This window comes from Medicago sativa, chromosome 3 (assembly GCF_051527215.1).
Source record: "Medicago sativa cultivar Bolivia chromosome 3, Bolivia_mono, whole genome shotgun sequence".
NCBI classification, from domain to species: domain Eukaryota; kingdom Viridiplantae; phylum Streptophyta; class Magnoliopsida; order Fabales; family Fabaceae; genus Medicago; species Medicago sativa.
In genome coordinates, this window is record NC_140751.1 from 96,601,798 (window position 1) to 96,618,355 (window position 16,558).

Below are 16,558 nucleotides of genomic sequence, written 5' to 3' on the forward strand. Positions count from 1 at the left end.
TTACTTATAGGAAATCAGCCACAACAATCACGTAAAAATGAGGAGCAACCAATAAATACAGGTTTCCTGAATTTGTAATGTTGACTTTGCATAATCAACGAAAATTGAAGGTGGCAGCATCAGTGGCGCATCAGAAGGGGAATGTGGAGTGCGTTATTTCAGGAAACAGATTTCGATGCACACAATGAAAATGTGTTATAGTGGCTTACAAAATATCTCTTATGGTGGGAGAATTATTCCAAACGATAAATTAATGAAAAATTAGGTACGTTGGAAATTTCCTCAAGAATTATGTTAGGATTAAATACGTTGAGTTAAACGGTAATTCCATTTAAATCATGGTCCCATCGAAAAAAAAGAAAATTGAGTTACAGTGCGAAGCCAGTAATTCTTACTGTGGTATATTTATTTTTAACGTTAACCATTATGAAAAATTACTTGCTCTTAAATTTGATTTGAACACGGTGCTTTTTTTTTATTATGCAATCTTGTGGCCTTTTTTTTTTCTAAAGAAATTTTCAACCGTGTGGTTTTAATACTATTTAATGTACAATTGATTGGTTCTAATACTAAAGAAATTGTGTTATAATGCTAATAAATATACAATTGATTGTGTGTTATTTTATTGCCATTATACAATTTTGTGTGTTATTTATTTACATTTCAAATTTGGGATGACAATTAATATGCAATCGTGTGTTATTCTATTTTAAAAATTAAATTAATATGCAATCGTCTTATAAATGGAAGTTTTCATTCGTGTGTTTTTATAGCTAATAAATATACAGTTGATTGTGTGTTATTTTATTTCCATTATACAATTTTGTACGTAATTCACAGGTCTAGTTTTCAAGCTCGAGTTTTTTTTTCGTTTTAATGGTATCGTGTGCTATACTATTTTCAATGTACCTAATTCACATTTCAAATTTGGGATGGCAATTAATATGCAATCGTGTGTTATTTTTATAGACTAAAATTAAAATAATATGCTATCATGTTATAAATGGCAGTTAAAATTTCCTACAATGAAATAAAATAATATGCAATCGTGTTATAATGACGTGTATTAAGGGTGAGGAGGTCAAACCTACACATAAATGTGTTATTATGGCCTCTATTAAGGGTGGGGAGGTCAAACCTACACATAAATGCTTGAGAAAGAGCGGGAAAAATCTAGGTTAGTTTTAGGGTTAGGGTTAGCTTGACCTGACAAGCTTTAGTAAGTAAGATAGAATGGAAGTAAAAAAAGCTACGGAATTAACAACCACATATTCAGCCTAAAAAATTGTCTAATAGAATTGAATATTCCTTCTTCCGTTTCATAATAACTTAGTCTTTTGTTCATTACATAATAAGAAAAATGAGTTTGAATATTGTTTATATTGAAAAGTTGACAACTTTACATAATAAAAAATAAAATTAACAACAAAACCGGCTGACAGAGTATTGTTTATATTGTTCTCGTGAACATAACTCAGTCAGCAGGACATGCATTATCATATACAGAGGCCGGGGTTCAAACCCCGGACACCCCACTTATTCACTTAAAAAAAGTAAATTCTAACCATCAGGTTACTTAAAAAAAACAAAAGAATATTGTTTATATTACAAGCTTAATTGTTTGTTTGGTAACAGAGATAAATTATGATCCGTTCCTTTATCGGCAGTAAATTATGTTACTCAACAAAAAAGACGGCAAGCTATTATCTTGAAAATAATAATATTACGTACTTAATTAACTACTAAGTTGAGATATGTGATGTATTGAGTCCAATAATGAGTATAAAAAAGTCGAATAAAAAAGTCCAACAAGGAAGGAAAATGCAACGAAAAAAGCCAACCATATCAAACAAAATCCTTACATTGATTTTTTACCGTAAATACCGAACACTTCATATTTACCCTCCCACCGACGCCCCCACAGGCGGGACCTACCCAACAACCGGAACATCCGGTTCCCGTGTCCGCATCAAAACAGGAAGAATGAAAATGAGCATCATAAATCAGAAACCGAGTCCACATCACCGTGAACCGTACGCGTCGTATTATATACAAACCCACCCTCCTTCCTTATTCTTTTCTTCAGACACCTATCTCTCCGGTAACTATCTTTATTTGTTTCAGCTTTTTTATTTTCTTTTCTCTCTCCCAATTCCCATAGATCTGAAACACTGTTCGCACCCCACCTTTGACCTTTCAACTCTTTTCTTCATTGGTCCTTCTTTTCTTAAATCTAGATCCGGATCAATCTTACCGGAGCTAGCTAGCTCCATACCCGTGCGTGGATCTAGGAAGTAAGAAAGGTAAGCTTTAAGGATCTATTAATATTTGAATTGAAACGGTTATTAGGGTTTTGAATTTCTACTTTTAGAAAATTCACTTCACTTCATTCAATTCTGTTATAACCGTTTCATTCATAATCATAATCGTAATCGTAGCAGCTCAGTCTTCAAAGATGACTTCGAGCACAATCCGAAAAGCGATTGGAGCGGTGAAGGATCAGACGAGTATTGGAATAGCGAAAGTAGCGAGCAACATGGCGCCGGAATTGGAGGTGGCGATTGTGAAAGCGACGAGTCACGACGAAGATCCGGCGAGTGAGAAGTATATAAGAGAGATCTTGAACTTGATGTCTTACTCGCGTGGTTATGTGAACGCGTGTGTTTCAGCTGTGTCCAAGCGATTGGGGAAGACGCGTGATTGGATTGTTGCGTTGAAAGCTCTTATACTTGTTCATCGACTGATGAATGATGGAACACCGATTTTCCAGGAAGAGATTATGTATGCTACGAGGAGAGGGACTAGGTTGTTGAATATGTCTGATTTTAGAGATGAGGCTCATTCAAGTTCTTGGGATCATTCTGCTTTTGTTAGGACTTATGCTTTGTATCTCGATCAGAGGCTTGAGTTGATGTTGTTTGATAGAAAAGCTGGTAGTGTTGGTGGTGGTGGTGGAGGTGGGGATGAGAGGTTCAGTGGGAGAGAAAATAATTTCAGGTCGCCACCGAATGAGTATGAGTATGGAGGTGGACAATTTAGAGGGGAAGGTGGGATGAGGAAGACGAGGTCGTATGGTGATGTGAATGAAGTGTCGGGGAATGATGATAGAAGGATTGTTACTGTGACTCCTTTGAGGGATATGAAGCCGGAGAGGATTTTCGGGAAGATGAGTCATTTGCAGAGGCTTTTGGATCGTTTCTTGGCTTGTAGGCCAACTGGGTTGGCTAAGAACAATAGGATGATTTTGATTGCATTGTATCCGTTGGTTAAGGAGAGTTTTCAGCTGTATGCTGATATATGCGAGGTTTTGGCAGTGTTGCTTGACAAATTCTTTGACATGGAGTATCCTGATTGTGTGAAGGCCTTTGATGCTTATGCAAGTGCTGCTAAACAGATTGATGAACTTGTGGCGTTTTACAATTGGTGTAAAGAAAGTGGTTTGGCGAGATCCTCCGAGTATCCGGAAGTTCAAAGAATTACTAGTAAGTTGTTGGAGACACTGGAGGAGTTTGTGAGGGATAGGGCTAAGAGGCCAAAGAGTCCAGAGAGGAAAGAGGAAGCTCCTAAGCTGGAAGTACAAGAGGAGGAGCCGGTTCAGGATATGAACGAGATCAAGGCACTGCCTGCACCTGAGAATTATACCCCGCCACCTCCACCAGAGCCTGAGCCTGAGCCAAAACCGCAGTTTACGGAGGACTTGGTGAATCTGAGGGAGGATGCAGTCACTGCAGACGATCAGGGTAATAGATTTGCGTTGGCACTCTTTGCTGGTGCACCGGCTAATAATAATGCAAATGGATCGTGGGAAGCCTTTCCATCAAATGGACAGCCGGAAGTAACTTCAGCTTGGCAAACCCCTGCAGCTGAACCTGGGAAAGCGGATTGGGAACTGGCATTGGTTGAGACAGCCAGCAATTTATCTAGGCAGAAGAATGCTTTAGGTGGTGGGCTTGATCCCTTATTGTTGAATGGCATGTATGATCAAGGAATGGTGAGGCAGCATGTGAGCACTTCCCAACTTAGTGGAGGGAGTGCTAGCAGTGTGGCGTTGCCGGGACCGGGAAAGACCACAACACCTGTTTTAGCTCTCCCAGCCCCAGATGGATCTGTGCAGCCAGTTAATCAGGATCCGTTCGCCGCATCATTGAACATTCCACCTCCCTCCTATGTGCAAATGGCCGAAATGGAGAAGAAGCAACAATTACTTGTGCATGAGCAGCAGCTGTGGCATCAGTATGCAAGGGATGGGATGCAAGGCCAGTCTAGCTTGAACAAAATGAACAATGGTACTGGATACTATGCTGGGGGTCCTATGCCTTATGGAATGCCCCCAGTTCATGGAATGGGACCTCCAAACGGGTATTACCATACTCCTATATGATCCCCCTCACCCTTTCTTTTTGCCACATATCTATAGTTTGTTTCATTTATTTTTTTACTATGACATAGTGGTTTCCTTTGTTTTAAATGGTGTCATCTTATTATTGAGATCTGCATTTAGTACGATGGGATGCAAAGGAGACGGTTCGAGGAGACAATTTCTTGTTTGGTTTTTGATGGTGGGAGATGTGTAACTCAATTGTGATGTCTCTGTGTCTTTGTTGTAATAGTAACATTTTCTTCTTGATTTTGTACTTCAAATGATTCTTGCTCAAAAAAACAATCGTTTAACTACTGTAAATTTTATAAAATGCTTGTGCTGACGTTATTGATTGCTTATGCATATTTTCATTTCATCTTATGGTAACTGTAATTAGCTGCTTATTCGTAAAATTTTACTCACTAGAGTAGTACAATAATAGTGAAGTGTTTCCGTAGCTAGTTCTTGCATGAGACTATTGGTATAATTAATCTAATGTTCAAATAATTTCAAAAGAGTAATGATATTTTGACATCCATTTGATGACAACTTTGTTGACAATCTTGTTTTTCTCACTTCTTATTGGTCAAAAACAATGGAGAGAGAAAAAGGAAGAGAGAGGATAACAACATCATGTGAGTATGAGAGAGAAAGTTGTCCAAAAGTTGTCAAAAAGTGGTTGTCAAAATATCAAAAAATTTGTTTAGTTATATATATTTTTTTGCTCTTATTATTGTTGTTCACAATTGTAAGTTATTGTGTAAGAAAATCTTGTGGTTCGTTTTGGTTGGGGTATTGTTGGGGGATGAGGGTAGTAACAGGGGACCGTGATATTCATAAATACATGTCTTAATTTTATAATGTGCATTATTCACATAGTTTATTTTAAACATATTTTTTAACTAATATATAAATATTAATGATAGCATGTAAGCCAATTTGTCTCAATAAATATTTTTAGAATATCAAATTTTTATGATTTTATATTATAGATAGTTAAAAATATTAATGATGCGACATGGATTTAAAAATGGATGTAGTAGGCTCTTAGGGTACAAAATGATTTGATACAAATTGAGTTCAATCAAAGCAGGTTTCTAAAGTGTGCCTATTTTGAACCTCAATTTTATTTGAATTATGATTCATTATGATGAATCTCGATTACTAAAATAATATCAATTCATTCTAATAATAGTAAATCACTGTCTAAAATCCAGTGTTTATAGTTTGCAACTACGTGAAGACAATCACTTTTCTTTTTCATTTGATTTATGACATGAATTTTGAATTATTTATCAATTTTATTTAAATACGTTTAACTTATTTTTACTTTAAAATGTCATAATTTCACTGTTAATATACATTTCTTAGGAATTATTACAAGATTTCATTAACAATTCAAAAAGCAGTTCATCCATTTCTTGATTGAACAAATCATTAATTTAGTTTCTAAACTATTTCTATCTCTTGAATTTAATCTTCTAACTAGTAGTATTATACAAAGAATATAAAATATGTCAATTTAGTCAATCCTGTTAAAATGTTAAAAAACCCATAAAAAAATTAAAATGTTAAAAAGTAAATTTGAACTGCTATTCCTGTCCCTCTTATTAGTAAGTCATGGGCTATGACTTTGACTTGAAGGAGAACGTTTTCAATTGTCATTTTTCAGTTACTTCTTACCTTTGGTCACCAAAGTCTCAACTACATTATCATCAATCTTTCCTTGGATCCTAATTAGATGGCAAATAACATCACTCGTGGCATTAATCTTTTCAGCGCCCATCATACGCACCTAATCTGGATTGAATATTGAAACTATTGTTTTTCGATATGTTTGGTGAAAACTGTCAAATGGGTGATCTGTCAACATATGAAGTAGTTATTACATGTAGCATATGAAGTAGTTATTACATGTACTTTGTAAAAAAAAGTAGTTATTATAGTAGCTGTGTATGACATTGGGATTAATCTTGATTATTGTAATATCATCTGAGAAGAATTCACAGTTGGGTATTGAGTATAAGGCATATAATTTGATTAAAAATAGTTGTTTAAATACAAAAGGTATATAAGAAAGCCTAAACTAATATTTGTTTGGTTGGTTAAGGAAATTTATAACTATAATTTTTTTTTAGATAGACAAAATGACAAAGTCATTATAAACTCTCACACACCCAAGTGGAGGTGTCGGGGTTCAAACCTTGGCCATGACATCCGACCTAACAATTTTGACAATTTTTGCCAATTGGACTAGGACTCGTGGTTTTGTAAAGACTAAAATCGTATTTAACCCTATATTATTTATTAGCTTTGACTTTATTTACCTTCCGGTCGAACTTTGATCACAATGATCCTATTACCCTAAGAACCGAAGAGTTAACAAAAAAATAAGGGTTAAATATGTTTTTGGTCCCTATAAATATACCAACTTTTCATTTTAGTCCCTATAACATTTTCTTCAACTTTTAGTCCCAATAAAATTTTCAATCACTACTTTTGGTCCATATTATTAAATTTTTGTATTTTTTAATGAAATTATGCAGAAATGTGTAGAATATTGTAAAAATCTCCAAAAAAATAGAATTTTTTAACAAAACATAAATTAAATATGAATTTTTAACCACCAAAAATATAAAAATTCATATTTAATTCATGTTTTGTTGAAAAACTCTAAGAAATTTTGGGAGAGATTCTTATATTATTATAAATTTTTCTGAATTCTTTTATTAAAAAAAAATGAATTCTACATATGAGTTTACTTTAAAAGAGAGACTAAAAGTAAAGATGAAAATTTTTAGGAGGACTAAAAGTTAAAAAATATGAATTCTTCATGGACCTTGCATATTCCTACCAATTGAGCTAAGTTCACGAGGACAGTTCCCAATTAATCTAGTAACATAGTAAAAAAACTTTACATCTTTTTGATAAAAAAAATAAACATTTTAATTAGATTAATTAGGGGGACCATGACCATATATATATATATATATTAATTAAATGTGTAGAATATTGTAAAAATCTCCAAAAAAATAGAATTTTTTAACAAAACATAAATTAAATATGAATTTTTAACCACCAAAAATATAAAAATTCATATTTAATTCATGTTTTGTTGAAAAACTCTAAGAAATTTTGGGAGAGATTCTTATATTATTATAAATTTTTCTGAATTCTTTTATTAAAAAAAAATGAATTCTACATATGAGTTTACTTTAAAAGAGGGACTAAAAGTAAAGATGAAAATTTTTAGGAGGACTAAAAGTTAAAAAATATGAATTCTTCATGGACCTTGCATATTCCTACCAACTGAGCTAAGTTCACGAGGACAGTTCCCAATTAATCTAGTAACATAGTAAAAAAACTTTACATCTTTTTGATAAAAAAATAAACATTTTAATTAGATTAATTAGGGGGACCATGACCATATATATATATATATATATATATATATATATATATATATATATATATATATACATATATATTATTTATTTATTTATTTATTTATTTATTTTTTTTTTGTGTGTGTGTGTGTGTGTTGGTATGGCCTCTAAAGGGCCCCAATCCCTCCGCCCCTGTTAATCACAGTAATAGTTGATATTCGTCCTTTTTGGTGATGATTTAATTGATGTTAGTATCTCCATTGTGCATATAAAAGGAGACTGAATATATAGATAGATTGTGCTATATTGTGATGTCTCTGGTAGCATGATCGGTGACTAGGGGGAAAGAAAATCACTTACTCTTAAAGCTTATTAGGTCATGCTATTAGTTAACCTAATTTTTTCCCTCTAAATCCATGTCATTAATTGCTAATCAACTTAACCCTAAAATATTTCCTCCTTTTACATGTTAAATTTGAATTTCAAACTTTGGCTTGACAATTGTTATTTTCCCCATACTCTGTGTGCCTTCCCCATGCAAGCACCTCATTTTCCCATGAATTTATTTGCCTCTTATTCTCTGTCCCAATAGAAACATTTCCCATACTAGATAATTAATTCCTTTGCCATATGGAAACCATTTTCCATTTCCAATGATCATAATCACTGACCCATCTACACTCTCTCACTGCCAGATTATACTTTCCATAGGTTTTTATTCACTTATTCTCCTATTTTTTCTGTTCATTTTTAGTTTTGATTCTATTTTGAATAGCAATTGATTTTTCATGCAGTCAAAGATGACAGACAATGAAGATCTCACAAGTTGGATAAATTGCACTAGATTTCTGCTCCTTTTTATCAAATTCAATAAGGGTTCTATTATAAGGTTCATGTATTTTTTTTAATCTACTTAGATTTTTTTTCATCTGCTTGCAATTCTATGATCATTACTTTAGTTGTGTGTGATTTATAGGGTTACAAGAGAGCAAGGCTCTTTTCATTGGTTCAAAGGAGTCATGAATGAAGTAGCTGAGCTTGATCAAAGGGTACATTGGTTAAGCAGAAGATTTATTTATGTTATAGATATTTGCTACTTAAGAATTATAAGTATTCCTTTTCCCTTCTGCAATAAGGATTACTTGCTATTGGCTAATATTGATCGTCAAATTATGGACTTCAGGGTGTCATTGAGATGCACAACTACTTAACTAGCGAGGAAGGAGATGCTAGATCTGCCCTTATCACCATAGTTCAAGCACTTAACCATGCCAAAAATGGAGTTGATATTGTTTCTGGAACCAGGGTAAACATTCTATTTTTGTTTTATACGATGCATTTGAGTACACTATCCTTGATGCTCTTTTAATTTCTAAGTCCGGATTGAGTAAATTAAAATAGCTTCTTTTGAATTTCTAATTATCAGGTACGGACACATTTTGCTAGGCCTAATAGGAAAAAGGTTTTCTCTAAAATGTGTTCCAAGCACGATAGTGGACGAATAGGTTAGTCTCCATCAAGTATATGTTGGTACTTCATACATGGTAGTATGGTAGACTTTTTTCTGTTTTCCTTGCTCTGACATTATTGCTGTCTTAATTCGTATCAGGTGTATTTTATTGTGGTGCGCCGGTTTTGGCCGAAGAACTTAATAAACTAGGCTTCGAGTTCAATGAAAAGGGTCCAACAAAATTTGAGTTCCACAAGGAGCATTTCTAACTAATTTGGATTGAGCTGAAACCCGTTATAGCAAATTGATGTGGCATGATTATATGATATTGTTCAATAAGCTCAAACTTTTTTTGTATAGAATGTGAAACATCACTGTACATATCAGACAGCAAACATGCTTGGCACTTCATCATACATATAGCTACAAAGAAGATGTAACGGTAGCTTATGCACCATACAGTACGTTACAAACATTGAAGACATTGACTTAATTGGAAGCTACATTGATTATTGCAGATAGATCTGCAGTGAATTGAAAGGGACAGTTCTGAGGATAAAGAAAGATAAAAGGAGGTAAGGGGACAAGGGATTGGTTATTTTTTAAGAGTAACTTCCTCATTTTTCTTTGAGTATAATTCTAGAAACATAGGGCTGAAAATGGTGACTCACGCTGGAATCGTCATGTAAGGGAGAGCGAGCACTTGCTTTTACGACCCTCTCTCCGTCTCTCAACCGAACCCTGATTTTTGTTTGGCTTTTCTACTGAGGAATTTCCCTCAGAGGAAAGGTCTATATGTAAATGAGGCTAATATAGTTTTTTCTTTTTTCTTCCATCAAGGTTACGACTAGAGCTATCCCTTTACCTTTTGTATCATAACACATTACGGATAGATAGTGAAGAATACAAATTAGACAAATAAGTTTTTTTTTGTGATAAAATTAAACAAATGAGTTGATGGACTATTAATGTGCTTATCTGGTCAAATGTTAACTTCAGTACTGTCTGCACTTAGTTTACAAACAGCATCAAAGTATATATACTCCCTCCGATCACATTTATAAGCAAAAAACAAATTTTTAGGTACATTGAACAACTAATGTATTTGACCTATAATTATGACCGGATACATTAGTTATTCAATGAACCTAAAAAGTAGTTTTTTCCTTATAAATGTGACCAGAGAGAGTACTGCTGAAATGCAGAGATAATTTTTCATAATTTTTCTTTGTTAATGTTTACTTACTTTTCTCAAATGATTGAAATGGTGCTTCTTAGATTGTTTAAGGGTAGTGTTAACTTGTGCCCTTAGGGCACATGTTAAGAAACCTAAAATAATAAACATTTTCTAAAAGTTGGTGCATTTAAATGATTAAAAAGTTAAATATTGAATACAATGCACACATTCCAATAAGTGTTTTCTATATTTGAATCATTAATTATTGGCTCCACACATACTCCCTCCGGTCTCAAATATAAGAAAAGATTCTTTTTTTAGGTTAATTGAATAATTAATGTATTTGTTTTACAATGTAGACCAGATACATTAACTACTCAATGAACCTAAAAAAGGAATCTTTTCTTATATTTGAGACCGGAGGGAGTAGCATATCAACCCCATCATGTCCTAAATTTCTAAAATAGGCTCTCTATTGAGCATCCTACTACCACTCTCTTGATCACAATTCTTCTTGCTAATTCTTCATCGTAAACCTAAATATTTGAGTTGGTTGATTTTATGTTTAAAGATGCCAACAATGGTAGAGGTCATAAAAGTCTTCAAAAAGTTCACGTTGTGTTTAATCCTTTGGAGGATTAAATTATTCCCATGGTGAATGGTTTGGAGGACTATACAGTGGTTGTTCTCAGTGGAATTTAACCAGCCGAATGATAGTTTGTATCCTAAGATTTAACTTGCTAATACTTGATGTTGTCATGATTGTAATCATCTTTTGATTGATGTTATGTTAAAGTTAGTTTATTTTTATGAATGTGTAATGATTTACAAACTTCTTATGAATATGGTCTTTTGGAGTAAGTGGTTTTGATCATTTTAACTAAACCAATGTACAATTTTTAACTAAACATGTATGACTTACATGCTGTCTAAATTCAATTTAGTTATCATGCAATTTAATGTGAAATCGTACAGCTTATCAGACCCGTGCGGCGCACGGGTCGGCATACTAGTTAGATAAAATGTTATAATCCATATGGTCCTGTCTAATTTTTACAATTGTGTCTGATTTATGACGTGGAAATTTATCATCTCAATAAATGAATTTGAAGATCAATCAAGGATTCAATTGTGTCTAATTTTTACAATTGTGCCTTCTACTATCTAAAAAAACTTTTTCTACAAGTTTTTTCTAGCATTACAGATGCTGGAGTTCTCTCAAGTGTAACGACTTCTTCAAACTTCTGCACATTTTTGATATGACAATTTATTTTGGGAAGTTATGCAATTTGAATCTCATATGGCATTAAGAATATTTCTTTTTGGAGTTGAGCATGGTAGTCCTCAAAGATGGTCTTTGTATTCTTGCACATGTAGTAGAAGGACTTTGCTTTGAAGGTTGAATTTCAAGGAAAGCTTTAAATGTCCTTTTAATTCTAAAAATAGTTAAAGTTACCATCTCTATATTAGGTACGTTTCTTTAAAGACATGATCAGTTGACTCAAAAAATTTAATCAAAATTTGCACATTACGGCAATAAATGACAATTACTCACTAAGTGCACATTATGATGATGATCATTATTGTTTGCATGTTCAAATAATTTTGTGATGGACAAAAATTATAGATAGAAATGCAATTCCTTTGTTTTTGTTCCTTAAGCCTAAAGTTTCTTTCAGTAAAACTTACACCATCAACGCGTGAGATTGTGCAAGGTTTAAAAATGTTTAATATCTTTAAACAAGAGCAATGACCGAAGATATGTGCTTACTTTCATTTTTGTTTCCAGAGTTAATGTCAACATAATTTCGTTTAGTTTAAGTTGAAATTCTAACAATAAAAGCCCAATAAAGCGCCTACTCTAGAGCTGGACCACCAAAACTAACATCGGCCATGAAATAGAGGAAAAAAACTCGAAGATTATCTGGACCATTTGATTAAAAGATTATCTAAATTACACATCAAGTAAGACAAAACCGCCTAACAACGCCTTGTTAAGGCGACAACTAACCACATATATAAAGAGTCCTCCATTATAAAATAAATAAATAAAATACACTCATTAAAAAAAAAACCCCTCATACCTCCTTGAGTTCTCTCAAACTTGTGTTAGAGTGTTTTTACATATACACCATCTCACTCCGGTAAAGAACACCCATATTCCTCCACGTAGCACCTACTCTAACCTTCGTCATCAAAACAAATCATAGACGGATCATGATTTTTAAATCCGCATAATAATTATGCATCTGAGATGGTCATCACAATACCTTCATAGATAGGATTTGTGCGTGTTAATGAAAATACTTGCATATTAGCAGGCCTAATTTAGACTGTTAAGTGTCCTGAGACCAATAGGAAGACCAAATCAATCTTCAACTATGTAAAGATAAAACTGCTTTAAAATATAGTAATTAAATAAGATATTTTAGATTAATAAAAGTGCAAAAAGTAGGAGATAAATTTAAGAATTATTTGATCTTGCTAACAAGTGATTTAAAAATATTGTTTAAGGAATTCATAAAGGAAAATTTTGTCTTGAAAATAAAAATAAAAATATATAAAAGTCATAACTATACAATTTCTAATATAAAAGTTAATACTTTTAGATGCTTATACGTAAGAGCACTTAAAAATAATTTTTTTAAGTGAAGATGCAATAATTTTTGAAGTGCCTACGCAACTTCCCGTACAATTTATTTTGTTTTCCGTATGATTTTAATGGAGATGCACTTGAAAATAATTTTTACCTTACTGTCAAATTAAAATGCCATATTAGATGACATACGATATAATAAACAACATCATACATCATCGGTGTTGTCAAGTTAAGACTCGATTGTGAAAATTAACATAACCACTAAAAAAGAGAAGATATTTACACTTTCCATTTACCCTCATCCATAACTTTTTTCCTTAAGATCACCTAATTTCTTTATACAAGACTACGACTACAGACAGCACCATACCATAGGGGTCTAATTCCCTTTATTATTGCCAAACCTCTCCAATGGTCCTCCAACCTAAAACACTAGAAAGCCGCCATTGAGATTGCTACTGCCTAGTCCTTAAATATCACGCCGTCAGCTATCTCTATCAACGGTTGTAAACATTCAGCTGAAAATTTCCTCGCAAACAAAAACGGATCACGCCGTCTCCAACCACCGTTACCATCATCATCACCATATCTAGGCCTATCTCTTCTCAAAGACCAAATTAGTTCAGGACAAACTTCATCTGCCACGTAAGTCCGAGGATGTCCATCGTCTCTCCCATTCCAATCCACGTGTGTGAGTGTAGCATGCACACAACCCTTCGGGTCCCACATGTTAATAAGGGTAGAAAAGTAATTCTCCTCCGGATAACACGTATCCAAACGTATGCATGGTTTGTTGAATTTCGACCAAATCTTTCTATCGCTGACAACTAGTCTTGCATGCTTACGTGTCAGCGCCCAAAACTGTGATCCAATGCGGAAATCCTCGAGTTTTACAGTGGGGAGCATTGCTTGTTCTCCACGCGCCGCCCAGCGGTCGTAAGAACTAGGTTCATTGTTGAGGATTTCGATGAAGCTTTTATTTGAGTTAATAAGAGTTTGGTAAGTGAAATTGAAGGAGTGAAGAGGGATGCAAGAAGAGGATAGAAGGACAAAAATGTAATTTGAACGATCGTCGATGAGAGCCCGTGCGAGTAATCGACGCGCCGCTGAGGTGAGAGTGGGGGAGAATCTGGATGTAGGTTTTGAAGGAATGAGACGGTTTGCGAAAACACCAGAAAAAGGAGGGTCGTAAGAGAATGTTGGGTCAGCATGAATGTAGATATTATACAAATCTTTTGGGATTTGGTTGAAGTAAGATTCCCATAATGAAGCAAATGGAAGAGGAGTTGTTGTTAAGAACATGAATGCTATTTTTCTTGGCCATGTTGCTTTTCGCTTTGTATGGTTAGCTACAATGAACAACGTTTCCTCTTCTTTGGATTCGTCTATTGTTGTTGGTTTGTTTGATTTGTTGTGTTGAGTATTTATACTTAAGAAAGTGGTTGTGAGGTTTGGGTTTGATTTTGTAGGGATTTGTATGGTAGAGGAGGAAGTGGTTGTTGTTGTAGTTGTGATAGTGATTGTAGTTGTGGTGGTGAATAAAATGGCTAGGGGTAAGCATAGAAGTAGTGCACATAAAAGAGAAAGTGGGTTTGGTGATAGCATCGTTGGAGATGAGAGATGCTTTTAGAAGGAAGCTAGGGATGATGCAAAGAAACTACATAATGCTATAAATTGATGTTGAAGGAAGATAATTAAAGATATGATATTATTAGCCAAAGCACTCATAATCTTAATTATTTTGTGATTAATTTCTAGCCATTACATTATATGCTTTCGGGTTTGCATGCTTGATTTTTGTGACCCCTTTAATTTCTAAGATTCAGAGGTATATATCACAAATCCTGGCCTCATTAACTCAAACAACAAAGAGTGAAGTTGGAGCTGAAGTTTAAGCACGTAGTAAATATCATGAGTTAAGCCAATTGGACTGTTTAGACACGTGGCACCCAAGCTAATTTGTCAGTCTGCATGCCCCCTGATAGGTTAACACGTCACTTTGGAAGTCAAACTAAGTAGTTTCTTTGCATCATCCCTAGCTTCCTTCTAAAAGAAATCTTTTTTACGAGATAAACCGAAAAAAGAAATCTTTTTCTCTGTGTTTTTGTCTCACTATTCCGACCATGTTTTAACATTGCGTAACTTTGATCAAATCGATGGAACTTCATTTTAGGTTGTGTTCAATTGATTCAACCATAGTTTAATAGACAATTAATAACTTAAAATGTATTTCTTCAAAAAAAAAAAAAAACTTAAAATGTAGTATAAAAATAGCATAAAAAATGATGGTTGAAACAGCAGCCGTTGAATTTGTCAACGTCCTATTCAACTCTAGTTAATCTAATTCAACCTTCAACTCAACTGTAAACTTACCGATTTTCTGTTCGATTCCAGCTGAATTAGTCAGTCCAATCCAATTTTTAAAATACTGATTAGAGCTAAAGTTGTAAAATGGTGTGATTATTATAGATGTTGCAATTTAATCATTTGAAATATCGCATTTATTTAAAATTGATTGACGTAAAAACACAAAAAAATTGAAGGAAATTCTTGTTTCATCGTTTAAGGAAATAAAAACCCAAATCATGTAACATCATGTTCGTTATAATTTAAGGAAATAAAAACCCAAATCATGTAACATCATGTTCGTTATAAATTTACGAACTTTAGTTACATCTATGTACCACAATTTTGAGCCTGGAGTGGACTGCTCTCGCACTCATCCGAATCTTCAAAAAACTTATGGAATTTGTCTCAGCTAATTTTAGCCTCCATCAACAAAGTTTTATACTCAATTTTTAAACGTCTATAATTTTGATAAGTGTCAATAACATATCAAATAGTCGCGGCTAATGTCTTATGATTTAAAATTTCAATCCAACCGTTAAAAATTGACTCAAAATTTGGATGTTGATGTTCAAAAACGTGGCACGTTTGGATGGTTCAAGTTTAGGCTGCCACCGGAAAAAACGTGGCACGTTTGCAGTGCAACGTGGCACATTCAGATGGATAAGGTATAATACAGTACTGTTACCTGCTCCAACGTGGCACGATGGGAGGAAACGTGGCACGTTGCTGCGTATTCCTGAACATTATTTAAGGCTTCATTCTTCAAGTTTTTGAGTGTGACTTAGAGAGAGAAACCTAGGAATACAAAGGAGGTAACTTTAGGATTGAATGTCTCTGTAGTGAGGTTCTCTTCTATTGGGTTGTGAAACATTGTAAACACCTTGGGTGAGTGAAAATCATTGAGTGTCTTGTTCATTGGTGAGATTGGGAAAATAGGTAGAAACTAGGGTTGTTCTTTGTGAGCTTATTGAAGCTAATTTCTTGTAACCCATTTGTATTTCTTTGTAAGAACTCATTAATAGTGGATTGGAGAGATCAATCTCTCCCCCAGAGTAGGTCAAGTTGGACCGAATTGGGTAAACAATCTTTGGTGTGTTTGTTTCTCTTCTCTCTTTATCTTTTGCTTGTGGTTTTGAGCTTTTCACTTTGATTCATAGATTAGATCTAGGTGTTGTTATTGTTGTTGTTGCATGTGTTTACTTTGATTTTGGTTACCACTTTTCTTTGCTCCACACAT

General features: G+C 33.9%; 3 protein-coding genes across 4 annotated transcripts; 2 read left to right on the forward strand and 1 right to left on the reverse strand.

The window, feature by feature from the left end:
• Positions 1-2,084: 2,084 nt before the first annotated feature.
• Positions 2,085-4,719, forward strand: LOC146942469 (putative clathrin assembly protein At2g25430). Of its 2 annotated transcripts, none has more exons than XM_085756435.1 (2): positions 2,085-2,303; positions 2,439-4,719. In XM_085756435.1, the coding sequence occupies exon 2, from the start codon at positions 2,456-2,458 to the stop codon at positions 4,379-4,381; it is 1,926 nt and encodes a 641-aa protein (XP_085612561.1). In that variant the 5' UTR covers positions 2,085-2,303; positions 2,439-2,455; the 3' UTR covers positions 4,382-4,719. The 2 variants fall into 2 exon arrangements, with proteins under 2 accessions (XP_085612561.1, XP_085612560.1); XM_085756434.1 differs by having other exon boundaries at positions 2,442-4,719.
• Positions 4,720-8,324: 3,605 nt separating this feature from the next.
• LOC146942470 (respiratory burst oxidase homolog protein A-like) lies at positions 8,325-10,118 on the forward strand. The gene is made up of 4 exons (XM_085758045.1): positions 8,325-8,795; positions 8,930-9,052; positions 9,173-9,251; positions 9,356-10,118. The coding sequence occupies exons 1-4, from the start codon at positions 8,766-8,768 to the stop codon at positions 9,463-9,465; spliced, it is 342 nt and encodes a 113-aa protein (XP_085614171.1). The 5' UTR covers positions 8,325-8,765; the 3' UTR covers positions 9,466-10,118.
• A 3,075-nt stretch (positions 10,119-13,193) lies between these two features.
• LOC146942471 (Core-2/I-branching beta-1,6-N-acetylglucosaminyltransferase family protein) lies at positions 13,194-14,859 on the reverse strand. Its single transcript, XM_085758046.1, has one exon. The coding sequence runs from the start codon at positions 14,575-14,577 to the stop codon at positions 13,435-13,437; it is 1,143 nt and encodes a 380-aa protein (XP_085614172.1). The 5' UTR covers positions 14,578-14,859; the 3' UTR covers positions 13,194-13,434.
• Positions 14,860-16,558: the final 1,699 nt, after the last annotated feature.

What these genes read in the sequence shown, in the direction of transcription:
- LOC146942469 (XM_085756435.1), top strand. Translation starts at nt 2,456, where the DNA reads ATGACTTCGAGCACAATCCGAAAAGCGATTGGAGCGGTGAAGGATCAG.
- LOC146942470 (XM_085758045.1), top strand. Translation starts at nt 8,766, where the DNA reads ATGAATGAAGTAGCTGAGCTTGATCAAAGG. An exon ending in ATATTGTTTCTGGAACCAGG is followed by an intron (nt 9,053 to 9,172) that starts GTAAACATTCTA and finishes TCTAATTATCAG; the next exon opens with GTACGGACACATTTTGCTAG. An exon ending in GCACGATAGTGGACGAATAG is followed by an intron (nt 9,252 to 9,355) that starts GTTAGTCTCCAT and finishes AATTCGTATCAG; the next exon opens with GTGTATTTTATTGTGGTGCG.
- LOC146942471 (XM_085758046.1), bottom strand. Translation starts at nt 14,577, where the DNA reads ATGCTATCACCAAACCCACTTTCTCTTTTATGTGCACTACTTCTATGC.